At 40.3% G+C, this 25,289-nt stretch overlaps 1 protein-coding gene and 1 long non-coding RNA gene across 7 annotated transcripts in view; one reads left to right on the forward strand and one right to left on the reverse strand.

Annotated features, from left to right (window-relative positions):
- The first annotated feature begins 27 nt into the window (after positions 1-27).
- prorp (protein only RNase P catalytic subunit) overlaps positions 28-25,289 on the forward strand; it is a 73,924-nt gene continuing 48,662 nt past the window's right edge. For all 6 annotated transcript variants that reach the window (XR_010018172.1, XM_063049836.1, XM_063049829.1 and 3 more), the window contains exons 1-3: positions 28-1,239; positions 2,286-2,333; positions 6,889-7,021. Coding sequence is in view for 5 of the 6 variants with exons in the window: in XM_063049836.1 (XP_062905906.1) it covers positions 266-1,239; positions 2,286-2,333; positions 6,889-7,021 (1,155 nt within the window). In the remaining variant the exon portion in view is untranslated. The remainder of the gene's footprint in view (positions 1,240-2,285; positions 2,334-6,888; positions 7,022-25,289) is intronic.
- The window catches only part of LOC134347520 (uncharacterized), a 29,958-nt gene continuing 9,462 nt past the window's right edge, over positions 4,794-25,289 (reverse strand). Inside the window, exons 2-3 of the long non-coding RNA XR_010018177.1 lie at positions 12,386-12,488; positions 4,794-4,952 (exon numbers count right to left, since the gene is read on the reverse strand). This is a non-coding gene — a long non-coding RNA (uncharacterized LOC134347520). The remainder of the gene's footprint in view (positions 4,953-12,385; positions 12,489-25,289) is intronic.

A 25,289-nucleotide genomic window follows, 5' to 3' on the forward strand; every position in this document is an offset into this window, starting at 1 on the left:
TTGTTGTCGTCATGAAGATGCGGCGGCGGCGGATGATGTGAGTGCGTGCTGTATTTGGAAAGGAGAGTCGCTGTCGGCGGGGATTTAAGTCTCTAGTGCTGATAGCTGTTGTCCATTGCTGTTTTATACGTTCAGTGTGCTATGCTGACACCGGCTAGACCTGACTGGCGGAGAATTATTTGTGAATCGCATCGTTTCGCCCGGGAGAGCGTGGTTTTCAGCCGACCTGTTGTGACGGTCGTGAGGTCAAGGAAACGTGCTTAGTATGTTGCCTTGGCGTACAGGGACTTTTGCTTCCAATTTAAAACGTACGTTTACTTCTGTGATCAGAGCTCAAGGTGTACCGGGACTTTTGCCATGTTCCTTTGCTCCGTGGTCCTGCACCCCTTTGAGATTTTTAATGTTAGGTGTGAGTAGACAGGATGATGGCAACAAGAGGATTTCACCAAGTACTCAGCAAGAAAAAGTTCGCAGAAGTGCAACTGGTACTTCGTTTTCTTTGTTTACTGCAGGGGCTGCCAGAAAAAGAGCCGGGTTAGCAAAAAGCAAACTTGGTAACAAACTGATTGATGTTCCAAAGATAGTTAACTCTGCAAAAACGCCAATACCAATAAAACCTTTAAGTATTGATGAATGGAAGAAAATGAAAGCTGAAACGTACAACAAAACCCGTTTTGAAGTAAGCATGATGGAAAAGCTCCTGTCTAATCATGCAAGTATTGACATAGCTAAGTCACTTTTAGTTTATGTGACAAAGGAAACTGGTACAGTTGACTATGAACTTCTTTTGAAATATTTAGCACTGTGTGTCCAAGGGAATCATGTAAATGAGGTGCTAGATTTATATGGCATTATGAAAATGAAATTTGAGACATTGGATACTGGAGCTTACAGCCTCTTCATCAATGGATTTAGCAAGACTGATCGTTGGAAGGAAGCCATGATATTTTTGGATTCAATCAAAAAGATGATTAACCCATCACCAAGAAATTATGGTGATATTATTATTTCTGCGCTCCAGCACAAAGAAGTAGAAACCGCTTGGAGGTTATTTAAAGAGATGGAAGAGAGAAACCTAAGCCCAAATGAAGATACGTTACAGGCATTTTTTGATTGTGGTAAATCATCTTGTGATGAACATTATGAAAGTATGATGTTGAATATCCTTTCATATCTGAGAGACAATCAGATATATCCTGGAGAAAGTTTAATGCAGAGTATCCAGTCATGGTTTGAGAGGTAAAAACAATAATCTGCTTTTTGAGGTTTAATAACAAATTCAATTTATCTTTGTTCCTTTATAGTGCTGTGGGTTAGGTACAGTTCCTTTGTGTATGTTGTTTCAATGTAGCAAGCTGTTGATCTTTGCACAGAAAAACTCTTGACACCCAGTCTGCAATGCCCACTTTTTTTTTTAATGGTCACCTTCTATCACAAATTAGCACCATTTAACATTATTTGCTTGACTTTTATTCTTAGTCTTGTTGTTCAGTCGTTAAGTTGAGTCCAACTCTTCGTGATCTCATGGTCATAGGGTTCATAGGGTTTTCATGGCAAGATATGGAAGTAGATTTCCAGGCCTTTCTTCCATGCAGATGCTGCTGCTGCTGCCCTGGTTGGGACCCGGCTGGGTTTGAACTCAGGACCATCTGTCTTGAAGTTCAGTGCTGATGCCACTACACCACCAGCCGGCCCATATTCTTAGTCACTTTTCATTTAAATGGAGATTTCATATAGAATAAGCTGTGAGTTTAATTATTACTCATTTTTTTAAGGAAAATATCCTTAGCTTTTCTTTTACCAATTGGACCAATTACTTGTGTGGGTACATCTTGTGATTCTGTGATAGTTTTGAGAGAAGATGATCTGTAATTTTCAAAGTTAATTGGTTCACTTGTATTAATCAATAATATAACAGTTTCAACATGATATTGATGAAACTTTACTGTGCATGTATTCAACAATTACAGAATGATAATATCAAGATTGGAAGTTGGCTGTATCTAAAACTATGGACACTTGTATATGCTTTCTAGTGATCATCACAGAATGACTTGTCATAATTCAAATCCTTGCACTGTCTCTTATTTGATCATAAGACATGGCTCCAATATTCTGAAATGACTACAGTGTTCCTTATCATAGCCTATGTGAGTACTGGAATTTGGGAATATAGTAAAATATTTTGAACATTATTTTGAATGAACCTTTTTACAATAGCAAACTTTAAACTTTTTTTTCATTTATTATAGCTGTTATTTATTATGTTTTTATTGTAATTTCAGCCTTCCAGGTAAGAGATGGGTAGGACACAAAGCAACTATTGCACACAGGTATGTTCTTATAATTTAGATTCCTTAGCATCAGTGATTTTTATATATCCTCTTTATACAATAAAGAAGTAAACTTATTTTGTAAAATCCTGGCCCAAATTTTATTCCTGATAGTAAGTTGAATTATCTGATCTTGGCTGGAGTTAGTGAAAGGAATTTGGTGGAGCTGAGTGTGAATGCTGAAAACTATGTGTACTTCATAGTTCAGTGAAATCATTTTTATGTACAGAACTAAACACCTCTTTGCTGTCTATAGTCAAAGCATGATGGCTTTTGAAAATAATTTTTTAGCATTCAAATGTATTTTGTTCTGATTTACAGCCTGTTGTCTGTAGACTCAACAAAGGAGTAAATTTCCCTTTTATAGCATCATTTAAAAATAACCTACAACATGTAACTTTAGAACAATGTAATCTGATGCAGTGTCTGTTAAGTACATTTTTTCATTCATGTTGTTCAGTGTTTTTGCACATTAACACATTAAATTAAAATTATTTTATTTCTTAAATAGATGATAGAGTGGAAGTTGATCTTTGTGCTCTATTTATTATTATTATTATCATCATCAATACTACAGAGTCTAATTTGGATTCAAGTACAAATCAGAATTGTGGACATTTTATGTTAAACATCCCCTGGACTCCACATTGTCTTGCATTTTTGTGCATGTGTATTCATGTCATTGAAATGGTTTTTTAAAGATAGTTTGGCTTGATTTTAAAATTTTTCAGTGAAGACATCATTCACAGTTTAATTGCCAAGATTATTAGCTAATCCTTCGATTTAAATTGATTCTGCAAAAGCCAGAAGCAATCTTAGGTGGCAAAGACTTTAAAATTAGTTTACAGTTATTTTAAAGTTCGAACTGTTTCTTATTGTCGAACTGCAACTTGGATGACGATCACTATTTCAATATGTAACATTACCACATGCCTCTAATATAAGATTGCAATCGATATTAAAGGAACTACCTACTATGGATTGCTAAAGTCATGCTTTAAAAAGTTGGTGTGATTTAAGGATTAGGGACAAGTTTGGACTGTGTTCTTTTGCACATTTTCCTTTAAACCTACTTTAAATGTGTACTGTCTTGAGATTCATTTTCTTGCAGGCATAAACAAGAGAAATAAACACAATAGAATTTTATGAGAAAACTATATATAAACAAAGACTGTGCAAAAAGAAAACGAACTGCAAAGAAAAAAGTACTGAGAATATGAGTTGTAAAAAGTCCTTGAAAGTGAGTTTGTAGAATCAGCTCAGAACAGAGGTGAATGAAGTTATCCATGCCAGTTCGGGAGCCTGATGCTTGTAGGGTAAAACTGTTCTTGAATCAGGTGGTAACTATGGCTTCTGTATCTACTACCCAATGATAGTAGCAATAAGAGGGTATGGCTCGGATGGTGTGGGTCTTTGGTTGTTGCTCTCTTGTGGCAGCACTCTCTTGTAAATGTACTCAGTGCTGGGGATGGCTTTGTCTGTGATGGACTGAGCTGTATCCACTGCTTTCTGTACCCTTTCTGTCCTAAGCATTAGTGTTTCTATACCTCCATGATATAATCAGTTGGGATACTGTTCATCTTGCATCTTTAGAAGTTTGTCAAAGTGTTTGGTGATATACCAAATCTACACAAACCTCTAAGAAAGTAGAGGCACTGTCGTGTCCGTGCGCTCCAAAGTTGAGTAAAGAGTCAGTGAAATGGCATCTACTCTTGACCGGTTGTGACAGTGTGCAAATTGGAGCAGGTCCAGGTCGTTCCTCGAGGAGGAGCTGGTTCGCTTCATGACCAACCACTCAAAGCAGTTCATCACAGTGGATGTGATTTCTGCATGATAGTCATCGAGGGAGATTACTATGTTCTTATTTGGCACAGGTATGACTGTTGCCTACTTGAAGCAGCTGGGTAATTCAGACTGCCAAAGTGAGAGATTGGAGATATCCACGAGACCTCCAGCCAGTTGATTAACACAAATTCTCAGTACTCGGTCACGTGTGTCACCTGAGCCAAATGCTTTTCACGGATTCACCCTCCTGAAGGATTCTCTCGTATCAGCCTCAGAGACTGAGATCACCGGCTCATCGGATGCTATGAGTGTTTGTGAAGGTGCCTCCACATTCTGACAGTGAAAGTAAGCATAAAAGGCATTGAGTTCACCTGGGAGTGAAACATCATTGCTATCAATAGCTCATTGCCAAGGGCGCTTCTGACTCTTGCTTGTATTAAGATTCACCTAGTAATTTGGCACTCAAGACTTTAAAACAAATGAAGTATTAGAATAATAAAAGAAACAAGAAGAGAAAAATACAAGAAAATATTTTCAAAAGCAGTGTAATGTGAAATATGGACGAATTAACTTTGATTTTTATAGAAACTGCACATCCTTGAAATGGTCCTCTTTAATTACATGTGAACATGTAGTTGGTTTGTCAAGCCAAATATGGTAATCAATATAGAAACAGCAAACTATCACAAAGGATTAGCTAAATGTCCTGTTTATCCAATTTTGACTCAAAATATCAACAATTCTTAACCAACCCACGCCCCCAAGAGGTGCTGCTTGACTCCCAGCAGGCTGATTGTCTGTTTTCTGAATCCATGAAATGTGTAATTCCATTATCTGTGAAGAGACAAATGAAGTTAACAAGTCAGATGAATTGCCTTTCATCATTATGGGATGTTTTTAGTTGCAAAGGATGGGGAAGAATAGTGGTTCTGCTGAGAATATGGTGATTAATTGTTAGTTGTGGCTGATGCATCCAGTGGAGATGTATGGATAAGGACTATGATGCTAGTAAATCCAGTGCAGGTCAGGCAGCATCTGTGGAGAGGAGAGTAGAGTTGAGATTGCAGGTTGATAACCTTTCATCAGAATTGACCAGTTCCTAAAGCAAACAGAAAGGTTAATTATCTGAAATTTATTTAGATCAAAGTTGAGTCTGAAGGCCTATAATGTACATGGTAGAAGATAAGGTGCTTTTCTTTGAGCTCACATTGGATTTTGTTGAATCAGTGTTATAGGTCAATGATCAGGAGATCAGAGTTGGATAGAAAAACAAAGTGAGAGGTAGTTGGAGCTCCGGATTATCCAGATGGATGGAAAAGAGGGACTCTGCAAAGTGATTTCACGTTTTAGATTTGGTTTCTCAGATGTAGTCAAGACTATTTTGTTGATTCAAAATTGTTCTCTATCTTGAATGTTTCAGAAACTTGCAAACTTCACAGCCACCTTAGAGAGATTTGCAAAAATCCTCTACCTTTCTTTCATGAATATATTTCTTCACATCATATCACAGTCCTGAAAATCCAAACCCTCTTTGACACTGACCCTTTGGACCTTGTAAGATCAGCTAAGGGAAACAACATCAATTGACCTTCCTCACTCAGTCGTGCGCGAGTTCTGAATTTTTCAATATGGGATCCTCGCAGTTTTCAAAACTTTCTAGTCAGTCTAATCTCTCTCCCATAGGACAACAGGACCCATCACTAGAGTCAATCTGCTGAACTTTCTAATGCAGTGTATCCTTCCTTTGGCAAGGAGGTCAGACCTATAGGTACTTTTCCAGTTGTGGCCTCATTAGGGTGCTATGTAATTGTAGTAAGGTGTCCTGACTCTTGCAATGATATTGCAATACTTTTTACCATGCCTCCTGTTAGCTTAAAGAGATATACATACAAGCATATGCATGCATTTCACTCTAAAGCCTTATTTCACTCCTAATCAGTAAGGCCTCATGCTGCAACCAGGCTTGTACAAAGTAAGTCATTTCAGAGGGCACAATAATCCTGAATATTTACTACCTCTTGATCTCTAGACATTTTTAAAAAAAACACTTCTCCCTTTCATTGTTGCTTTTCCTGTAAGTTAAGTTCTATCTGTACAATCTTGTGCTTTAACCTAGCCCTGATTTCATCTTGCAGAAGCCTCTCTGCATGCTATCTGCAACTTAAAACATACGTTTTTGGATCTGATGAAAATGTTAGAGCTATTTCTCCCTCTACTGGTGTTGTACAGGCATTTTATGATGATACGTTATTTCAGCATTTACATTTTTTTGTGCAACATCAGTGAGATATTTGAATCTCCACCATTTTGTGTCATACTTGGCTTGTAATCAAAATTCTACTGAGAAGGTACCCAATGAAATTTCATATGGGAACATCTGGAAGCAGGTTTATGTTCTTTATTCAGCTCCCATGGAAGAAGGCATATGTTTCACATATTTGGTTATTTTCTTCAAATGCTTCATCTTGTGCAAGAATACCACTGTGCATGGTGAAATGAATCCCTAGTTGAAGATCATTGAAATAGTGTGTATGCAGTGCAACATAACCCAATTTTTGTTTGTGGTCTTTACCAACTGTTTAATAGAGCAGGTGATCTGGTGTGGCACGATATCTTATAAATATCCATGTAGCACCAATTAATGTGTTACCTATTTGAAAAATTAGTTTTCCCACAGTGTGCAGTAAAAGTGGCAGGATTAAAGTAATGATAGTAAATGTACGTACCACCAGCATTTATAACTAATCAATTGAAATATTTCTTTTAACAGTGGGGAATGCCATATATGCAACAGATTGCTGGAGACCATTCAGCTGAATGAAGATGAGTACAGTATATTAAAAGAACATGTGATGAACGATGTCATACAAGGAAATGATGTTTTTAGGAAGACAACTCCTGCGGTAAGCAGTGCGGATAATATAATGTGGAATTCTACAAGTTGTTTATCTATATTTGAAAACAATGACTAAAATAACCATTGCTGACTACTGTTGTCAAGATTTCCTTTTGGCAATTGCCTGACCAAAGCCTTATTTCACTCCTATTCAGTGAGGCCTCATGCTGCAACCAGGTGTGTACAAAATTAATCATTTGAGAGGGTGCAATAAGCTCTGACTACCGTGTACATACGTCTACTGATGCTTCTGGACACATCTTCAGTGATGTTCCTGGAATCATCGGGTGCTTCGGGTCTTTCAACATCATACAACCTCTTCCAGGGGACCCAGCCGGGGCTGATCAGACCCCAGCTTGTGTCCAGATGGCTAGCTACTTATGACTCCATGGCTCCCCCCTTTTTGAGCCTCAACCATCTTGAGGCCCTCTCTGCCGCATCGGTGGTACTGCGGATGGCTCTCCTCTTCCTCTCTCCCTCGATGCCCAAAATGCTGAAGGCTCTAACTAAAGAACGGGCTATGAATCCCCTACAACCAACCTCCACTGGGAGACACCTTGCTCTCCATCCAGCCTGCTGACAGTTGCTGACCAGTCCTGCGTGACTACAAAGGTGGCATGCAGATAAAATATACTTAACTCTTTAAGCTGTTTAGAACATATTCTGAATGTTACTGGTGGTCAAACTTACTATTTGATGCATAGATTGGGATTTAAGTAAATAGAAAAGGTGGTAAATGAATGGAGTTAAAACTAACTACCTTGCAAATGTTTTGCTCATTGTTGTTGTATCTGTGGGAAGATCATATTAACACAGGATGAAGAATTGGCCTGATTTTGTAACCCCTCACTGGGAATTGCATCAGGATTCCAGCATTTTGTGCAGAGAATGAATAAGCAATAGAATTGTTCTTAGCAGGATTGGCACTTAGGGCAGGCAAGCTGGAAAATTTGCAATTTCCTGGTATTCACATCGGAAAGGCCGGGATTTCCACACACAATGGTATGAAAGAGTCTGCCGGAAGACACTATAAATTGTAGATTTCAATATTCTGCAGAAGAATTTTGCTGTGTCATAGGTAAAGTGGCTACCAGTACTTGCTGACTTTTCTCCATCTGCTTTTTGTTTTCATTTCATCTCCCTTGGTTGGAAAAAGTGATGGACAATACTAAATTGCCCTTTCACAAACCAGGCAAAATCAGAATTCGGTTTATTATGTTGTGAAATTTGTTAACTTAGCAGCAGCAGTTCAATGCAATACATAATACTGTATAGAAAAGAGAAAAAAATAAAATAAAAATAGTAATAAGTAAATCAATTACAGTATACATTGAATAGATTTTTAAAAATGCAAAAATCAGAAATATGTATATTTTTTTTAAAAATGAGGTAGTGTCCAATGTCCATTTAGGAATCGGATGGCAGAGGGGAAGAAGCTGTTCCTGAATCGCTGAGTGTGTGCCTTCAGGCTTCTGTACCTCCAACCTGATGGCAACAGCGAGAACAGGGCATGCCCTGAGTTCTGGAGGTCCTTAAAAATGGACACTGCTTTTCTGAGACACCGCTCCCTGAAGATGTCCTGGGTACTTTGTAGGCTAGAACCCAAGATGCAGCTGACTAGATATACAACCCTCTGCAACCTCTTTTGGTCCTGTGCAGTAGCCCCCCCCCCCCCCACCAGACAGTGATGCAGCCTGTCAGAATGCTCTCCATGGTACATCTATAGAAGTTTTTGAGTGTATTTGTTGACATGCCAAATCTCTTCAAACTCCTAATGAAGTATAGTCACTGTCTTGCCTTCTTTATAACTGCATCAATATGTTGGGACTAGGTTAGGTCCTCAGAGATCTTGACACCCTGAAACTTGAAACTGCTCACTCTCTCCATTTCTGATCCTTCTATGAGGATTGGTATGTGTTTCTTCGTCTTACCCTTCCTGAAGTCCACAATCAGCTCTTTCATCTTACTGACATTGAGTGCCAGGTTGTTGCTGCGACACCACTCCACTAGTTGGCATATCTCACTCCTTTACGCCCTTTCGTCACCACCTGAGATTCTACCAACAATGGTTGTATCGTCAGCAAATTTATAGATGGTATTTGAGCTGTGCCTAGCCACACAGTCATGTCTATATAGAGGGTAGAGCAGTGGGCTAAGCACACATCCTTGAGATGCGCAGTGTTGATCATCAGTGAGGAGGATATGTTATCACCAATCTGCACAGGTTGTGGTCTTCTGGTTAGGAAGTAGAGTAACCAGTTGCAGAGGGAGGTTCAGAGGCCCAGGTTCTGCAACTTCTCAATCAGGATTGTGGGAGTGATGGTATTAAATGCTGAGCAGTGGTCGATGTACAGCATTCTGACATTGGTGTTTGTGTTGTCCAGTTGGTATAAAGCCATGTGGAGAGCCATTGAGATTGCATCTGCCGTTGACCTATTGTGGTGACAGGCAAATTGCAATGGGTCCAGGTCTTTGCTCAGGCAGGAGTTCAGTCTAGTCATGACCAGCCTCTCAAAGCATTTCATCACTGTAGATATGAGCGCTACTGGGCGATAGTCATTAAGGCAGCTCAATTTATTCTTAGGCACTGGTATAATTGTTGCCTTTTTTGAAGCAAGTGGGAACTTCCGCCCGTAGCTGTGAGAGGTTGAAAATGTCCTTGAATACTCCCACTAGTTGGTTGGCACAAGTTTTCAGAACCTTACCAGGTACTCCATCGGGACCATCTGCCTTGCGAGGGTTCACTCTCTTTAAAGACAGCCTAACATCGGCCTCTAAGACAGAGATCACAGGGTCATCAGGTGCAGCAGGGATCTTCACAGCTATAATTGTGTTCTCCCTTTCAAAGCAGGCGTAGAAGATGGTGAGTTCATCTGGTAGTGAAGCATCACTGCCATTCATGCTATTGGGTTTCACTTTGTAGGAAGTAATAGAAACATAGAAACATAGAAAATAGGTGCAGGAGTAGGCCATTTGGCCCTTCGAGCCTGCACCGCCATTTATTATGATCATGGTTGATCATCCAACTCAGAACCCCGCCCCAGCCTTCCCTCCATACCCCTTGACCCCCGTAGCCACAAGGGCCATATCTAACTCCCTCTTAAATATAGCCAATGAACTGGCCTCAACAGTTTCCTGTGGCAGAGAATTCCACAGATTCACCACTCTCTGTGTGAAGAAGTTTTTCCTAATCTCGGTCCTAAAAGGCTTCCCCTCTATCCTCAAACTGTGGCCCCTCGTTCTGGACTTCCCCAACATCGGGAACAATCTTCCTGCATCTAGCCTGTCCAATCCCTTTAGGATCTTATACGTTTCAATCAGATCCCCCCGCAATCTTCTAAATTCCAATGAGTACAAGCCCAGTTCATCCAGTCTTTCTTCATATGAAAGTCCTGCCATCCCAGGAATCAATCTGGTGAACCTTCTTTGTACTCCCTCTATGGCAAAGATGTCTTTCCTCAGATTAGGGGACCAAAACTGCACACAATACTCCAGATGTGGTCTCACCAAGGCCTTGTACAACTGCAGTAGTACCTCCCTGCTCCTGTACTCGAATCCTCTCGCTATAAATGCCAGCATACCATTCGCCTTTTTCACCGCCTGCTGTACCTGCATGCCCACTTTCAATGACTGGTGTATAATGACACCCAGGTCTCGTTGCACCTCCCCTTTTCCTAATCGCCCACCATTCAGATAATAATCTGTTTTCCTATTTTTGCCACCAAAGTGGATAACTTCACATTTATCCACATTAAATTGCATCTGCCATGAATTTGCCCACTCACCCAACCTATCCAAGTCACCCTGCATCCTCTTAGCATCCTCCTCACAGCTAACACTGCCACCCAGCTTCGTGTCATCCGCAAACTTGGAGATGCTGCATTTAATTCCCTCATCCAAGTCATTAATATATATTGTAAACAACTGGGGTCCCAGCACTGAGCCTTGCGGTACCCCACTAGTCACCGCCTGCCATTCTGAAAAGGTCCCATTTATTCCCACTCTTTGCTTCCTGTCTGCTAACCAATTCTCCACCCACACCAATACCTTACCCCCAATACCGTGTGCTTTAAGTTTGCACACTAATCTCCTGTGTGGGACCTTGTCAAAAGCCTTTTGAAAATCCAAATATACCATATCCACTGGTTCTCCCCTATTCACTCTACTAGTTACATCCTCAAAAAATTCTATGAGATTCGTCAGACATGATTTTCCTTTCACAAATCCATGCTGACTTTGTCCGATCATTTCACCGCTTTCCAAATGTGCTGTTATCACATCCTTGATAACTGACTCCAGCAGTTTCCCCACCACCAACGTTAGGCTAACCGGTCTATAATTCCCCAGTTTCTCTCTCCCTCCTTTTTTAAAAAGTGGAGTTACATTAGCCACCCTCCAATCCTCGGGAACTAGTCCAGAATCTAACGAGTTTTGAAAAATTATCACTAATGCATCCACTATTTCTTGGGCTACTTCCTTTAAGCACTCTAGGATGCAGACCATCTGGCCCTGGGGATTTATCTGCCTTCAATCCCTTCAATTTACCTAACACCACTTCCCTACTAACATGTATTTCGCTCAGTTCCTCCATCTCACTGGACCCTCTGTCCCTTACTATTTCTGGAAGATTATTTATGTCCTCCTTAGTGAAGACAGAACCAAAGTAATTATTCAATTGGTCTGCCATGTCCTTGCTCCCCATAATCAATTCACCTATTTCTGTCTGCAGGGGACCTACATTTGTCTTTACCAGTCTTTTCCTTTTTACATATCTATAAAAGCTTTTACAGTCCGTTTTTATATTCCCTGCCAGTTTTCTCTCATAATCTTTTTTCCCCTTCCTAATTAAGCCCTTTGTCCTCCTCTGCTGAACACTGAATTTCTCCGAGTCCTCAGGTGAGCCTTACCCCCAACATCAATACCTTACCCCCAATACCGTGTGCTTTAAGTTTGCACACTAATCTCCTGTGTGGGACCTTGTCAAAAGCCTTTTGAAAATCCAAATATACCACATCCACTGGTTCTCCCCTATCCACCCTACTAGTTACATCCTCAAAAAATGTTCTGAAGACCACGCCAGAGTTGCCATGCATCCGATGTCGCCTCCAACTTCATTTGAAATAGTCTCTTTGACCTTGAAGATCGCCCTCCGCAAATCATACCTGGTTTTCTGGTACAGGCCTGGGTTGCCAGACTTGAATGCCACAGATCTAGCTTTCAGCAGATGACATACCTTCTGGTTCATCCACGGCTTTTGGTTTGGGAATGTACAGTAATTGTTCGAGTCCCATCAGTCATGCTGCGAAACAACAGATATCATTCATGTGGGTGCAAAAAACATTATCCAGATAAAAGCCGGTGGAGCATTTACCTCAGTGGAAGTAACTGTGGGATGCATCAGTGCAGATCACTGACTCTACAGCATGTCCTTGGATTTAATCTTCCCTCTGAGTCACTCAGTGTATAGCCCAGTACTGCAGGACACAAAAACGCAACCAATGAACATTAATGTGTATTTGGCAATTTTTTTTTTGTGTGGCTCATATCCTGATTTGAGGGGAAATGGTTAAATTGACAGACTGGACATCAATATGGGGTTCCTCATCTCACAATAAGGATGAAGAATTACTTAACAGACAAAGAGTAAAAGTTCACATCAGTACAATATATAAAAGAAAACCTAAGTCATTAAAGTGGTTTGTTTTTTTTAAACATCTTTGCCTAAACTGGAGACTTTAGAGTGCCTTTGTCTTCTTGATTTTAGCCAGAAGGTGGCACTTTTGTCATAGGAGCTTCACAGACTTGATTACAGGCAAGAGGAAGCTTAAGCAAACCGTTTTTTATGTTGGTATCTAGCTTGAAATTTTTTTATTGTCTTCAGAAAGTGGAAGCATTAATATTGTGGTTATTACAATACTGAATTAGAGAACTAGATGGGAATTATAATTAATTGTGGAATAAGACGGATTGTCATAAAAACATCTGATTTACAATTGTTTAAGGACTACTGTTAGGCCTTCAAGCCAAAACAGATCCACAGCAATATTAGCCTCCCTGACTTTGACAGTTTCAACATACCTCGTGGGTGAGGTGATGGGCAAAAAGCATTTTAAGTTCAATCTTCCCTCTGTTTTGAGATATATATGTTTAAAATTTGTGGTATGGATCCTGTCCTCTGCATTATTATTTATCATTCTGCTAAATCCAATGCTACTCTGTCATGGATGGTCCCAAATCTGACTGCCAAACGAGGAGGGTTGGGCATTGGGCTAGAAACTCCTTTGCTTAAAAACTCAGAAGAGCTACCGAAATGCCAACAGAAGCTCCAAAGACTTCATTCCTGGGAGAGAAGGGATCTTTGCCTTGAAGACGTATGAAGTCGTTTGCTGAAAGTGAAAGTCATAGAGCTGATCAACCTTCTGTCGGCGCAGGACAGAGGACTCTGGGGTGCTGCTGTCGGCTGCCTATAGAAGGATAACCTATAGCACAATACAGGCCCTTCAGCCCACAAAGCTCTGCTGAACAGGTCCTTACCTCAGAAATTACCTAGGGTTACCCATAGCCCTCTATTTTTCTACGCTCCATGTACCTATCCAGGGGTCTCTTAAAGGACCCTATCATATCCACCTCCACCACCGTCACCGGCAGCCCATTCCACGCACTCAATTCTATCAGGTCACCTCTCATCCTCTGTCGCTGCAAGGAAAAAAGGCTGAATTCACTCAACCTATTCTCATAAGGCATGCTCCCCAATCCAGGCAACGTCCTTCTAAATCTCCTCTGCACCCTTTCTATGGTTTCCACAACCTTCCTGTAGTGAGGCAACCAGAACTGAGCACAGTACTCCAAGTGGGGTCTGACCAGGATCCTATATAGCTGCAACATTACCTCTCAGCTCCCAAACTCAATCCCACGATTGATGAAGGCCAATACACCGTATGCTTTCTGAACCACAGAGTCAACCTGTGCAGCAGCTTTGAGTGTCCTATGGACTTGGACCCCAAGATCCCTCTGATCCTCCACACTGCCAAGAACCTTACCATTAGTACTATAATCTGTCATCATATTTGACCTACCAAAATGAACCACCTCACACTTATCTGGATTGAACTCCATCTGCCACTTCTCAACCCAGTTTTGCATCCTATCAATGTTCCGTTGTAACCTCTGACAGCCCTCTACACTATCCACAACACCCCCAACCTTTGTGTCATCAGCAAATTTACTAACCCATCCCTCCACTTCTTCATCCAGGTCATTTATAAAAATCATGAAGAGTAGAGGTCCCAGAACAGATCCCTGAGGCACACCTCTGGTCACCGACCTTCATGCAGAATATGACCCATCTACAACCACTCTTTGCCTTCTGTGGGTAAGCCAGTTCTGGATCCACAAAGCAATGTCTCCTTGGATCCCATGCCTCCTTACTTTCTCAATAAGCCTTGCATGGGGTACCTTATCAAATGCCTTGCTGAAATCCATATACACTACATCTACTGCTCTACCTACATCACATCCTCAGTTTTAGTCACATCCTCAAAAAATTGCTCTAGTAGGGCTGATGGGTTTAAGAAAAAGAAGAAATCCAATGCCTGCTTTCTCTTGGCATTCTCATCCTCTGTTACATTGAACTACTATAGGATTTTTCATTGCTGGTGATTCCAATACTTACATCAATGATCTCTCAAATGCGAACTCAGCTGAATTCATGAGGTTACTAGACAGCCTAGATCTTACCCAGTCCGTCACTGAGCCCACTCATCGACTTGGAAATGAATTTGACTTAATAATGACAAAAGATTATTAATGTTTCTCTGTCTGATATCACAATCTCTGATTTTTGTATACTTTTTGATGCCCTCCTATCATAACCAAGACCACGAAATAAATTAGTTTAAAAAAACTGGTTTCTTGATGCTGCAACACTACTTGAATTCGCTGAATTGTCTGGTTTATATGACCTATATTGCTCACTGAATGAAATCATTGATTCTTTCAGCTTGATAAATATATTAAAAACAGTGTCCCCACTGAAGGTTAAAAAGGAATCACTTGGTAAAATGTTGTCATGGTTAAACAATTCTGTCCACAAACTTGAGATCATGCAGAATAGCAGAGAGAAAATGGAGGAAAACTGGACCAGAAGTCCACCATAATATTTTCAAGGGAAAATTAAATTCCTTGAATTCTGTTATATGCTCTGCAAGAAGAGGCCATTTTCCCAAAATTACTATAGAGAATAGCAGCGATTCAAGAGTCAGGCAGGAAGGCAGAGGGGGTGGTATGGCTCTGTTGGTAAAATATGAAGTTAAATCATTAGAAAGAGGTGACACAGGGTCAGAATGTGTTGAATTGTTGCAGGTAGAGCTAAGGAACTGCAAGGGTAAAAGCACCCTGATGGGAGTTGTATGATGGTATCGATGTGGTAACAGTAGTAAAGATGTGGTCTACAAACTACAATGGGAGATAGAAAATTCATGCTAAAAGGGCAATGTTACAATAATCATGAGGAATTTCAACATACAGGTAGACTGGGAAAATCAAGTTGGTGCTGGATCCCGAGAGGATGAATTTCTAGAATGCCTATGAGAGGGCTTTTTAGAGCAGCTTGTGCTTAAGCTCACAACGGGATCTGCTATTATGGATTAGGTATTGTGCAGTGAACCAGAATTGATTAGAGAGTAGAATTGTTTAGAGAACTCTTGGGGGGAGGGGGAAATGATCATAATACGATAGAATTCACCCTGCAATTTGAGGAGGAGAAGCTAAAGTCAGATGTATCGGTATTACAGTAGTGTAAAGGGAGTTACAGAGGCATGAGAGAGGAGCTTGGAAAAGAACACTGGCAGGTATGACAACAGAGCAGCAATGGCTGGAAATTCTGGGAGCAATGTGGAAGGCACAGGATATACAGATCCCAAAGAGGAAGAAGTATTCTAAAGCCAGGATGCCACAACCGTGGCTGACAAGAGAAGTCAAAGCCAACATAAAAGCTAAAAGGAGGTAATATAATAGAGCAAAAATTAGTGGGAAATTAGAGAATTGGGGAGCTTTTAAAAACCAGAAGCCAACTAGAAAGTCATAAAGAAGGAAAAGATGGAATATGAAGGTAAGCTAGCCAATAATATTAAAGAGGATACCAAAAGCTTCAGTGGATATATAATGTGTACAAAAGAGGCAAAAGTAGGTATTGGAGCACTGGAAAGTGATGCTGGGGAGGTAGTAATGGGAAATAAGAAAATGGTGGACAAACTGAATAAGCATTTTGTATCAGTCTTCACTGATCAATATTGGCTGGCTGATATCCCAGAGTCCTCCATTGTTACCCCTGATTATATAATGGTTCAGTGGTAGATCTAATGCACCAAAGTGGTTTGCAATTAAGAGGTGGTTCTGGGTGTCTTTAGTATTGATTCTGAACCCTATGGAAATTATCATTAAGCCATATATAGCGAGGTAAACTACCTGATTGGTATCTGCTGCTTCTCTCAGGTAAATTTATTATCCTTCATTTTGAACATGTAAAACGGAGAGTCAACTATAGTTGGGGATTTCAAAATACTCCTTCAAGAATGGTATGATAGCACTTATACTGAGCATGTTCACCAAGTTGAACAGCAGAACTACAATGCAGAGTGTGGTATTTAATGAGAAAATTGACATCAAGGACAAGGCTACTTGCCAGTCTCCCTGTTTTGTGTGCATCTGCTCAAGGCTATTGATAGGAGTAACAACACAGTCCCTCAGGGGAAAAGTCCTGCTTTCGTACTAAGGACACCCCAACAAAAAGATGGACAAATCCAATCTTGCAAATTACCACCCTTCAGTTTACTGTCAGTTACTAGCAAATTAATTGATTGTCAAGAAGTACTAAAAATCTGGATTTAATTACCAAGAACATGAAGCTCAGTGGTAGATTAAAGATCTAGACCTCCCTGCTAACTGTTAATCTGTTGGGTCTCCAAAATCTAACATCTTTATCAGAATGCAATTATCAGCCTATATATAAAAAAAATTAAGGAAGATATAACAAGATGGAACCTTATTCCTTTTCTTGGTCCACGTTCAAGGATTGAACCTATTAAAATGAATATACTGCCCAGACTGCTGTATCTCTTTCAGACCCTACCAACAGAGAATAACCAAAATCAATTCAATGAATGGAACAAGATGCTATCAAGATATATATGGCAAGGTAAAAGGCCTAGAGTTCATCTCAAAACTTTGCAATTAGCCAAGGAAAAGGGGGGATGGGGCCTACCTTCTCTTAGAGATTACTATTTTGCAGCACAGTTGAGAGCTGTGCTATGCTGGTGCAATCCATCATATGACACTCAATGGAAAAACATTGAGGAAAGGATACTTTCCAGCCCCATACAAGCAATTTTGGCTGATAACAACCTACAAAGTTACATAAATAATATTGATAACCCATGGGTGAAATAGACTCTTAAAATATGCAAAATTATTATAAAAGAATATAAACTAGAGAGAGACATTGCAATTCTTAGATGGTGTGCATATGACTCGGATTTTACGCCGAATAAACTGGATGCTAGATTTAAGGACTGGACAGCTAAAGGAATAACAGCTATTTGCAATATAATGAAAGAAGAAACACTGTTCAGTTTTGAAATGCTCAAAGAGAAACACTTATTAAAACAAGACTTTTATCGATATTTACAGATGCATCATTATGTTAATAGGACGGTTAAGAATGTAACCAAGGCAAGTACATGTTTGATAGAAATATTTAGAAAAGCATATAATTCAGACAACGGTGGTAGAATAATTTCAATCGTGTATAAGGGTTTGTCAAATTTTAAAACACATTCGACTTCATACATTAAAACAAAATGGGAGACGGAAGGAGGGATAATAATATCTGAGGAAGACTGGACAATAATATGGAGGTATCAATGGAAGTGTATCAGTTCACAGAAATGGAGGGAGTTCGGGTAGAAAAACTTGATAAGATATTTTATAATACCCTTTCAGAAATCTCATTATGATAGTAACCTCCCTGTTTGCTGGAGAAATTGTGGAAATCAGAATGCAAACCATTATCATATTTTCTGGGAATGCCCCGTTATCAAAGACTATTGGAGTGGGATACACAATGCCCTACAAGACATCTTTAAATGTGAAATACCCTTAGAAAGTAAGATCATATATTTTGGGTATATACCTCAAGAATGGTTGAAAAGAGATAAATATTTAATGAATATACTGCTGGTGGCTGATAAAAAGACCCTTACTGGGAAATGGTTATCAAAGGAGAGCCCAACTTTAAATGTATGGATAGAAATTATAATGGACATTTACAAAATGGAGACGATAACAGCATCTGTTGATCACAAGTTGGAACAATTTGATTCATACTGGGAAAAATAGTTTAACTACATAACACCTCATAGGTCTGACTTTATTCTCACAAGTCAATGAATATGTTGTAAAAAAAAATCACTCCCTACTCTGTACATAGTTTTCTTCTTTTGATTGTTCTTTCTTTCCTCTCCTTTCTGTAAGTGTATACCTCAGATAAATATTATGTGGAGATTTGTGACAAATATGACTATATGATAGATATATATACACACACACATACACAGTATCTAGAATACATCTTATGGAAAGTTTTGTTTGATGAACTTCAATAAAAAATAAATTACAAAAAAAACAAAGTTTCATGATTCCTTAAAAGCTCAGTTGTTAGTAGGTCATCTGTGTACATCAGGACAATTCTGAAAATTATTCTAATCTATTTAATTCCTTTTGCAGAGGTATTGACTTGAGTTTCTGAAAATACTGCAAACAACTGGTCAAGCAGCATCTGTAAGAACAGAAACCGTTAACATTTCAGATCACACAAATTCTGATGAATGACCGTACCCTTGAAATGCTAACTCTATTTCTCTCTCCACAGATTTTGTCTTACTTACTAAGTGCTTCCAGCATATTTGGCTTTTCTGTTTCAAGTTTCTAATAGCTGCAGTTCTTGGTTTTGCATTGGCATAAATCTCAAATTACATTACTCTAACACTGGCCCTTCTATTCCTTGTAGCTGCTGGAAGAGAAACCACTACTATTTCAGGTTGAGACAAAAGATTCTGCTGATGCTTGAAATCTTGAAACACACAACATGCTGCAGAAACTCAACAGGTCAGGCAGCATCTACTACATGAAAAGAACTGTCAGCATTCCAGGCTAAGACCCAGTGAATGTAAGGGAGGGGTACGAGTCTGATGTGTTTAAGACCAGGGTATGATCTTTGGGTGGCACAGTGGCGTAGTGGTTGGCGTAACGCTATTACAGTGCCAGCTATCACCAACAGGGGTTCAATTCCCACTGTTACCTGTAAGAGTTTGTACATTTTCCTCATGACCTCATGGGCTTCCCCCCCCAAGTGCACCTGCTTTCTTCCTCAGTCCAAAGACAAACACTTGGGGTTAGTGATTGTGGGCATGCAGTGCTGGCACCGGAAGTGTGGCCACATTTGCAGGCTGCCCAGTGTCAATCCTCACTTTGACACAAACAACACATTTCACTATGTTTTGATGTACATGTGTTGAATAAAGCTAATCTTTAAAGATTAATCCCTCTTCCTCAGTAACTTCTCCAAGAGAAATAGAACTTCTACTACTGAAGATTCAGCTCTGCCCCCTCCTTAATCTCAAACTATCCCAGCACATTAACATGCCCCTCTCTTTTTCACTATCCCCTAATTCCTTCTTGACAAATATTGGTATAAGTGCTCATTTAGTACCTTGGTCACTTACTCTGACTCCAAGTACAAATTCCTTCTTCTATCCTGGAGTGGACCTCCCTCTCCTTAGTTATCTTCTCTCAATGTAAGTATAAAACGCTTTGGGATTCTCCTTGATCTTGCTCACCAGAATATTTCATGGTCTCTTTTAGCCTTCTCAATTGACTGCTTAGAACTTCCCTAGTATCTTTACATTCCACCAGGGCCAAGTCTGATTTTAGTTTCCTAAACCTTGCTCATGCTTCCATTTTCCTTCCTGACTAAATTTCATTCTTTCAGGTCATCCAAAATTCCCTTACCTTACCATCCTTGTGCTGCCTTCATACTGGAACATGCTGGTCCTGAATTCTGATCAGCTGGTCTCTTTTTTTTTCCGGAAAAAAAAAAGTCCTCAAAACTAGGTCTTGTACGTCTCTCCTCTAGTTGAACTCTCCACATACTCTTGCAAAAACCTTTATTGGATTCATTAAAGAAATCCCACCCCCTTTTAAGTTTGTTGTGTTAAGTGAAGTCCAATTAAAACTGGGGAAGTTAATATCCCTACCATTACAATACTGTTGCGTCTGCATCTTTCCATAATCTGTCTATATCTGTTCCTCCACTCTATTGGGAGACCTATAATATCCTATCAGCCTAATTGTATCTGTCCTGTTTGAGCTCCATTCAAATTGCCTCAGTGGATAAACCCTCCACTATGTCACCAGAGTACTGCTGTGATATTCATCCCTATAAATAATGCGACCCCACACCCCTAAAGACAATGAAACTCAGAAACATCGAGCAGCCAGTCCTGTTCTCATGCAACCAGGTGTGTCTAATGCAAACTCATTGTAATTCCATAGACTGATCCAGGCTCTGCTTTCATCCTCCTTTCCTATAATACTGGTTTTGAAATAAACACATTTATTAGCCTGGCCCTTGCTGTCCTTTCTCACAGTTTTATTTGTCGTACCATTTTTCTTGCTTTCAATCCTACCACCTGTTTCCATGCCACTGTGGTTCCCATCTCCCTGGCACGCTCATTTAAACCCTCCTGAGGGGCACTACCAAACTTCACAGTGAGGGTTTTGCTTCCTGGACTGTTCAGGTGCAATTTCCCTTGTACTAGTCCCACCTGCTAAGGAAGAGTTAGCAGCTGTTGATCCATATATCGAAGCCCTTCCTGCTCCAGCTCTGGAGCCACATATTGAACTGCACCATGTATCAATTTCTCACCTCATTAGCAGTAATCCTGAGATTACAACTCTGGTAGTCCTGTGCTTTAGCTTTCTAACCAGCTCTGTAAAATCACTTTGCAGGATCTCATCCCTGCTGCTGCCTATGTCAATGGTACCTATAATGGACATGGCTGCTCACCTTCCCCTCTCAAAATATCCTGTACTTACTGCGAGACACCCTTGACCCTGGCACCAGAGAGGCACTGCATAATCCTGGACTCTCATTTGCAGCACCTATCTGCGCACCTTACTCTCAAGGTCCCTTTCGCTATTGCTCTGCCTGTCTTTATCTTTTCCTCAGCTGGGCATGTTGTCTCTGACCCTGCTACAGGTACTGGCCTCTGAAAGGTCATCCTCAATATCCTCAATATCAAGCCTCACTCAGTCCAGGCAGCCACAGATCAATTTGATAAAAGGGAGAACAGGATTACTGCAGAATAGGGGGAAAAATAAAGTGATTGCAATGCATTGCTAAATATAGGTAATGAACTAGAAGAATTAAGAGCAGTTGTATCACAGGGCAACAATTTATTAGGACAACAGAAGATCTGGTACTGAGTGGAAATAGAAAGGAACACATTGCCCCAGATTTTGTAGCAGGAATAACAGTGGTCACCATTATTTAAGAATAAGTTAAACAGCACTATCTAGCATCCATTCACATATTCAATGCATGTGGAAATCAGGAAATTGATGTCTGATTTTTTTTTTCCTCTGCTCAATTCCTTGATATTCTGAAACCTCACTGGAGAGTCGTCATTAGACATATAGCATGTATACAGTGCTTGCTGCACAAAAAAACAAAAACTATCTGGAAAAGGTTGAGCTTGTATGTTCAACTGCAGATGAATATTTGTGTAAAACTTAGTAGTGTACTTGTCTATGATGTGCTGTGCCGTTTGTATTTACAGTTAATGTTCATTTATTACTTGTCCTAAATTGCCAATCAATTGCTAGGCTTTTTCAGGGGGCAGTTAAGAGACAACTGCGTTGATATGTATGGGGTTATATTTGGGCCTGACTGGGTAAGCACAAAAGATTAACATTTCTGAAGAACATTGAAGTACCAAATACATAGATTTTATAACAGTCCAATAGTTTTTTATGCTCAAAATTACTGATATTGGCTTTCCAAAAAGCAAGTAAATAACATACACTGTAATAGATATGTCTTTCATTGCTCTGAAATTGCTGGCTTCATGCATCAATGCAATACTCTTCCTCTGTAACTAAGTCTTTTGCTGAGAGGCTGGCTTCCAGCACTTCAAGGTGGCCCATTGCAACAAAGGGGATCACTCAGCCCAGGCAGTTGCTGACTCACTTTGATGGTTGGTGAGCCTTTGCTCCAAGCCTGTCAATGTAATCGGAGCTATTGAATGCTTGTGAGGTTCTTTGACATTCAGTAACATGCGAAAAGTCTCTGCGGGGAGGGGGAGGGAATAAAATGTTAATTTTTTTTTACATGTGCCACTTTAAAGACATCCACGTGGATGAAATCTATTTTAAACCAGCATGAAACTAATTTAAATAAATAGTTTAATAAGTTATTGCTAACTCTTTTCCTCCAACATTTGCTCTCTCCCACTCATTTGAAAGAGGGCTGCTGGTCTTATGTTGTGTTTAACCCAGCATAAACTCAGTGGGGTGTGTTCTGAGTTTGAGAACTGGGAAATGTTCAGATGTTTGCTTGGAGCTGCACGTTGTCACTGGTGATGTAGGCTGATGTAAGCAATGGAAACTAGATTTCCAGTGGAATTAATCCTGGTATAAATGTTAGTTTAACAGTGGAGGATCTGCTTCAATCACTTCTTCACATACATTTTTCTAAACTTTTAACTACAAAAGTGACTTCACTGGTTTTGCTTGACATAATGGCTGCACTTATACTGCTCTTCTGCTGACCCCAGCAGACTTTGCGTTATGGGAGTAGTTCATTTCAGCTGGCAATGATTCAGTGCTCCAATCAACTTCAGTGTTTCTAAATTTAAAAAAAGATGAAATTAATTTAAAGGTTCAAATACGATTTCTTTCCAAAATGCTTATTACAGCAGGTTTCTATACAAGCCACAGTTAAGGAAGGGTCTCAGCAATAATGTGTACTAAGATTAAATTGGTTGCTAAGTCCCCATTGAGACGAGTATATGAATAAGGTATTTGGATTGCTAATCAGTTTATCATTGTCACATGTGAAGAGATACAGTGAAAAGCTTTTGCTTGCATGCCATCTAGACAGATCATTCTGCATGTAAATTCACTGAGACAGCAGAAAATGGGGGGAGCAGGATACAGAATATAATATTACAATTACAGAGGAACTGCAGTGCATGTAGACCAAATAAAGTGGATGGGCCATGATGACTTCTATTGGGAGGCGAAGGATTCATTAAGCTGTAGCCTTGGAGAAACTGGCACATTCAGAAAATACTGAAAGGAAAATAACCATCATTGGATCACTATTGAAAGTTTACTAAAAGTAGAAGTCTTGGCTGATTTAATTCCTCCATTCCCAAAACTGCTACCTATCCCAATTAAATCTTGAATTGGCAGAATTGAATGACTTGGTGACACTGGATTTTTGAAAACTTCCTCAGACTAATTTTTTTTTACAAGCTCTGCACAAAATGATACATATTCATTGGACTAATACTGATTTGTATATGAATATTTGTAAGTGCACTAACAGATTATTCTAAAGTTCAAAGTAAATTTATTATCAAAGTACATCGGTCACCATATTCAACCCTGAGATTCATCTTCTTACAGGCATTCACAGTAAGTTCAAGAAACGCTGTCCCCAACAGGACGGACGAACAGCCAATGTGCAAAAGATGACAAACTGTGCAAATACTAATAATAATAAGAAATAAATATTGAGATATGAGATGAAAAGTCCTTGAAAGTGGGTCTATAGGCTGAGGGAACAGTTTAATGTTGGAACAAGTGAAGTTATCCCCCTGGTTCAAGAGCCTGATGGTTGAGGGGTAATAACTGTTCTTGAAACCAGTGGTGCGGGTTCTGAGGCTCCCATACCTCCTTCAAAGATTCAAAGTACATTTATTATCAAAGAATGTATAAGTTATACACCTTGACATTTGTCTGCTTACAGGCAGCCACAAAGCTTAATCCCTAATGGCAGCAGTGAGAAGAGAGCATGGTCTGGGTGGTGCTTTCCTACTCTGTGTAGATGTGCTCAATGGTGGGGAATGCTTTATCAGTGTTAGGGCAGATTCAGTCAGTCAGTGGGTGCCGTCCCAAATCCGGGATGGGTGGCTATGCACCTCCATCTTCTTCGATCTTGGGACAGCACCGAGTACAGCCTCTCCTCCAGTTTGTTCTCGCTGGCCGCCTTGGCACGCCCACCACTGCCCCCGCCGATCTCAAGCCCGAGGCCATGTTGGCCTCCGGCCATGGCCGCTTCTTCAAGCTCGGCCCTTCCTTGGGCAGGTCCGGGCACACGGTGCAGCGCCCCCAAGTTCATCATATCTCTTCTAACATAGCATATGATTTTTAGACACACGGTGAGGCTTTAATCTCTTTCACAGAAGATGGTCGTTGGCTCACAAGGAGCTCATTCACCCTTTGTCAGGTCTCGTCTTTTTTAGTCCTGCTGGGTGTCCTCACACCCTCCTCACCAGACTAAGTCCAGTGGGGGAGCCCGCCCAAGTCGTCGACCACTCGACCACGGTCCCCGGCCGAGCACCGGGCACCCGCCCCCCACCGAATCTCTCCAAGCATCCGGCACCTGACCGAAAACCATGGTCGAGTGAAGTTGCACTGATGATGTTGCCTACTTAGGTAACGAAATGTCTGCAAGCTAATAAGCCAGCTCAGCGAGCTACTCAACAATAATCAGTTTATCATTGTCACATGTGAAGAGATACAGATTATGGAACAATGATTCCTGAGAGAAACAAGTTACCACTTCTTTCTCAAAGTACAAGCAAGCATGCGAGTCAGTTACTTGTAGCTGGGTATGGTTAGTTAGTTGGCAATTTACCAAGAACAGACAGTACTGCTGTCGTGGCAGAAATGGCTTGACCCTTTGGTCCCTAATCGGTAATAATGCCTTAAATTTTCTTCCACAGTGGGGAAGGCTTTATCAGTGATGGACTAGGCCATATCCACAACGTTTTGAGGGCCTTTCCATTCAAGGCAATTGTTGTTTTGATACCAGGCCAAGACACAACCAGTCAATATACCCTCCTCCACACATCAATAGAAGTTTTGTCAAATGTTTAGATGACATGACAAATCTTCGCAAACTTCTAAGAAAGTAGAGGCATTGCTGTGCT

Source organism: Mobula hypostoma, chromosome 1 (assembly GCF_963921235.1).
Source record: "Mobula hypostoma chromosome 1, sMobHyp1.1, whole genome shotgun sequence".
Lineage (NCBI taxonomy): Eukaryota > Metazoa > Chordata > Chondrichthyes > Myliobatiformes > Myliobatidae > Mobula > Mobula hypostoma.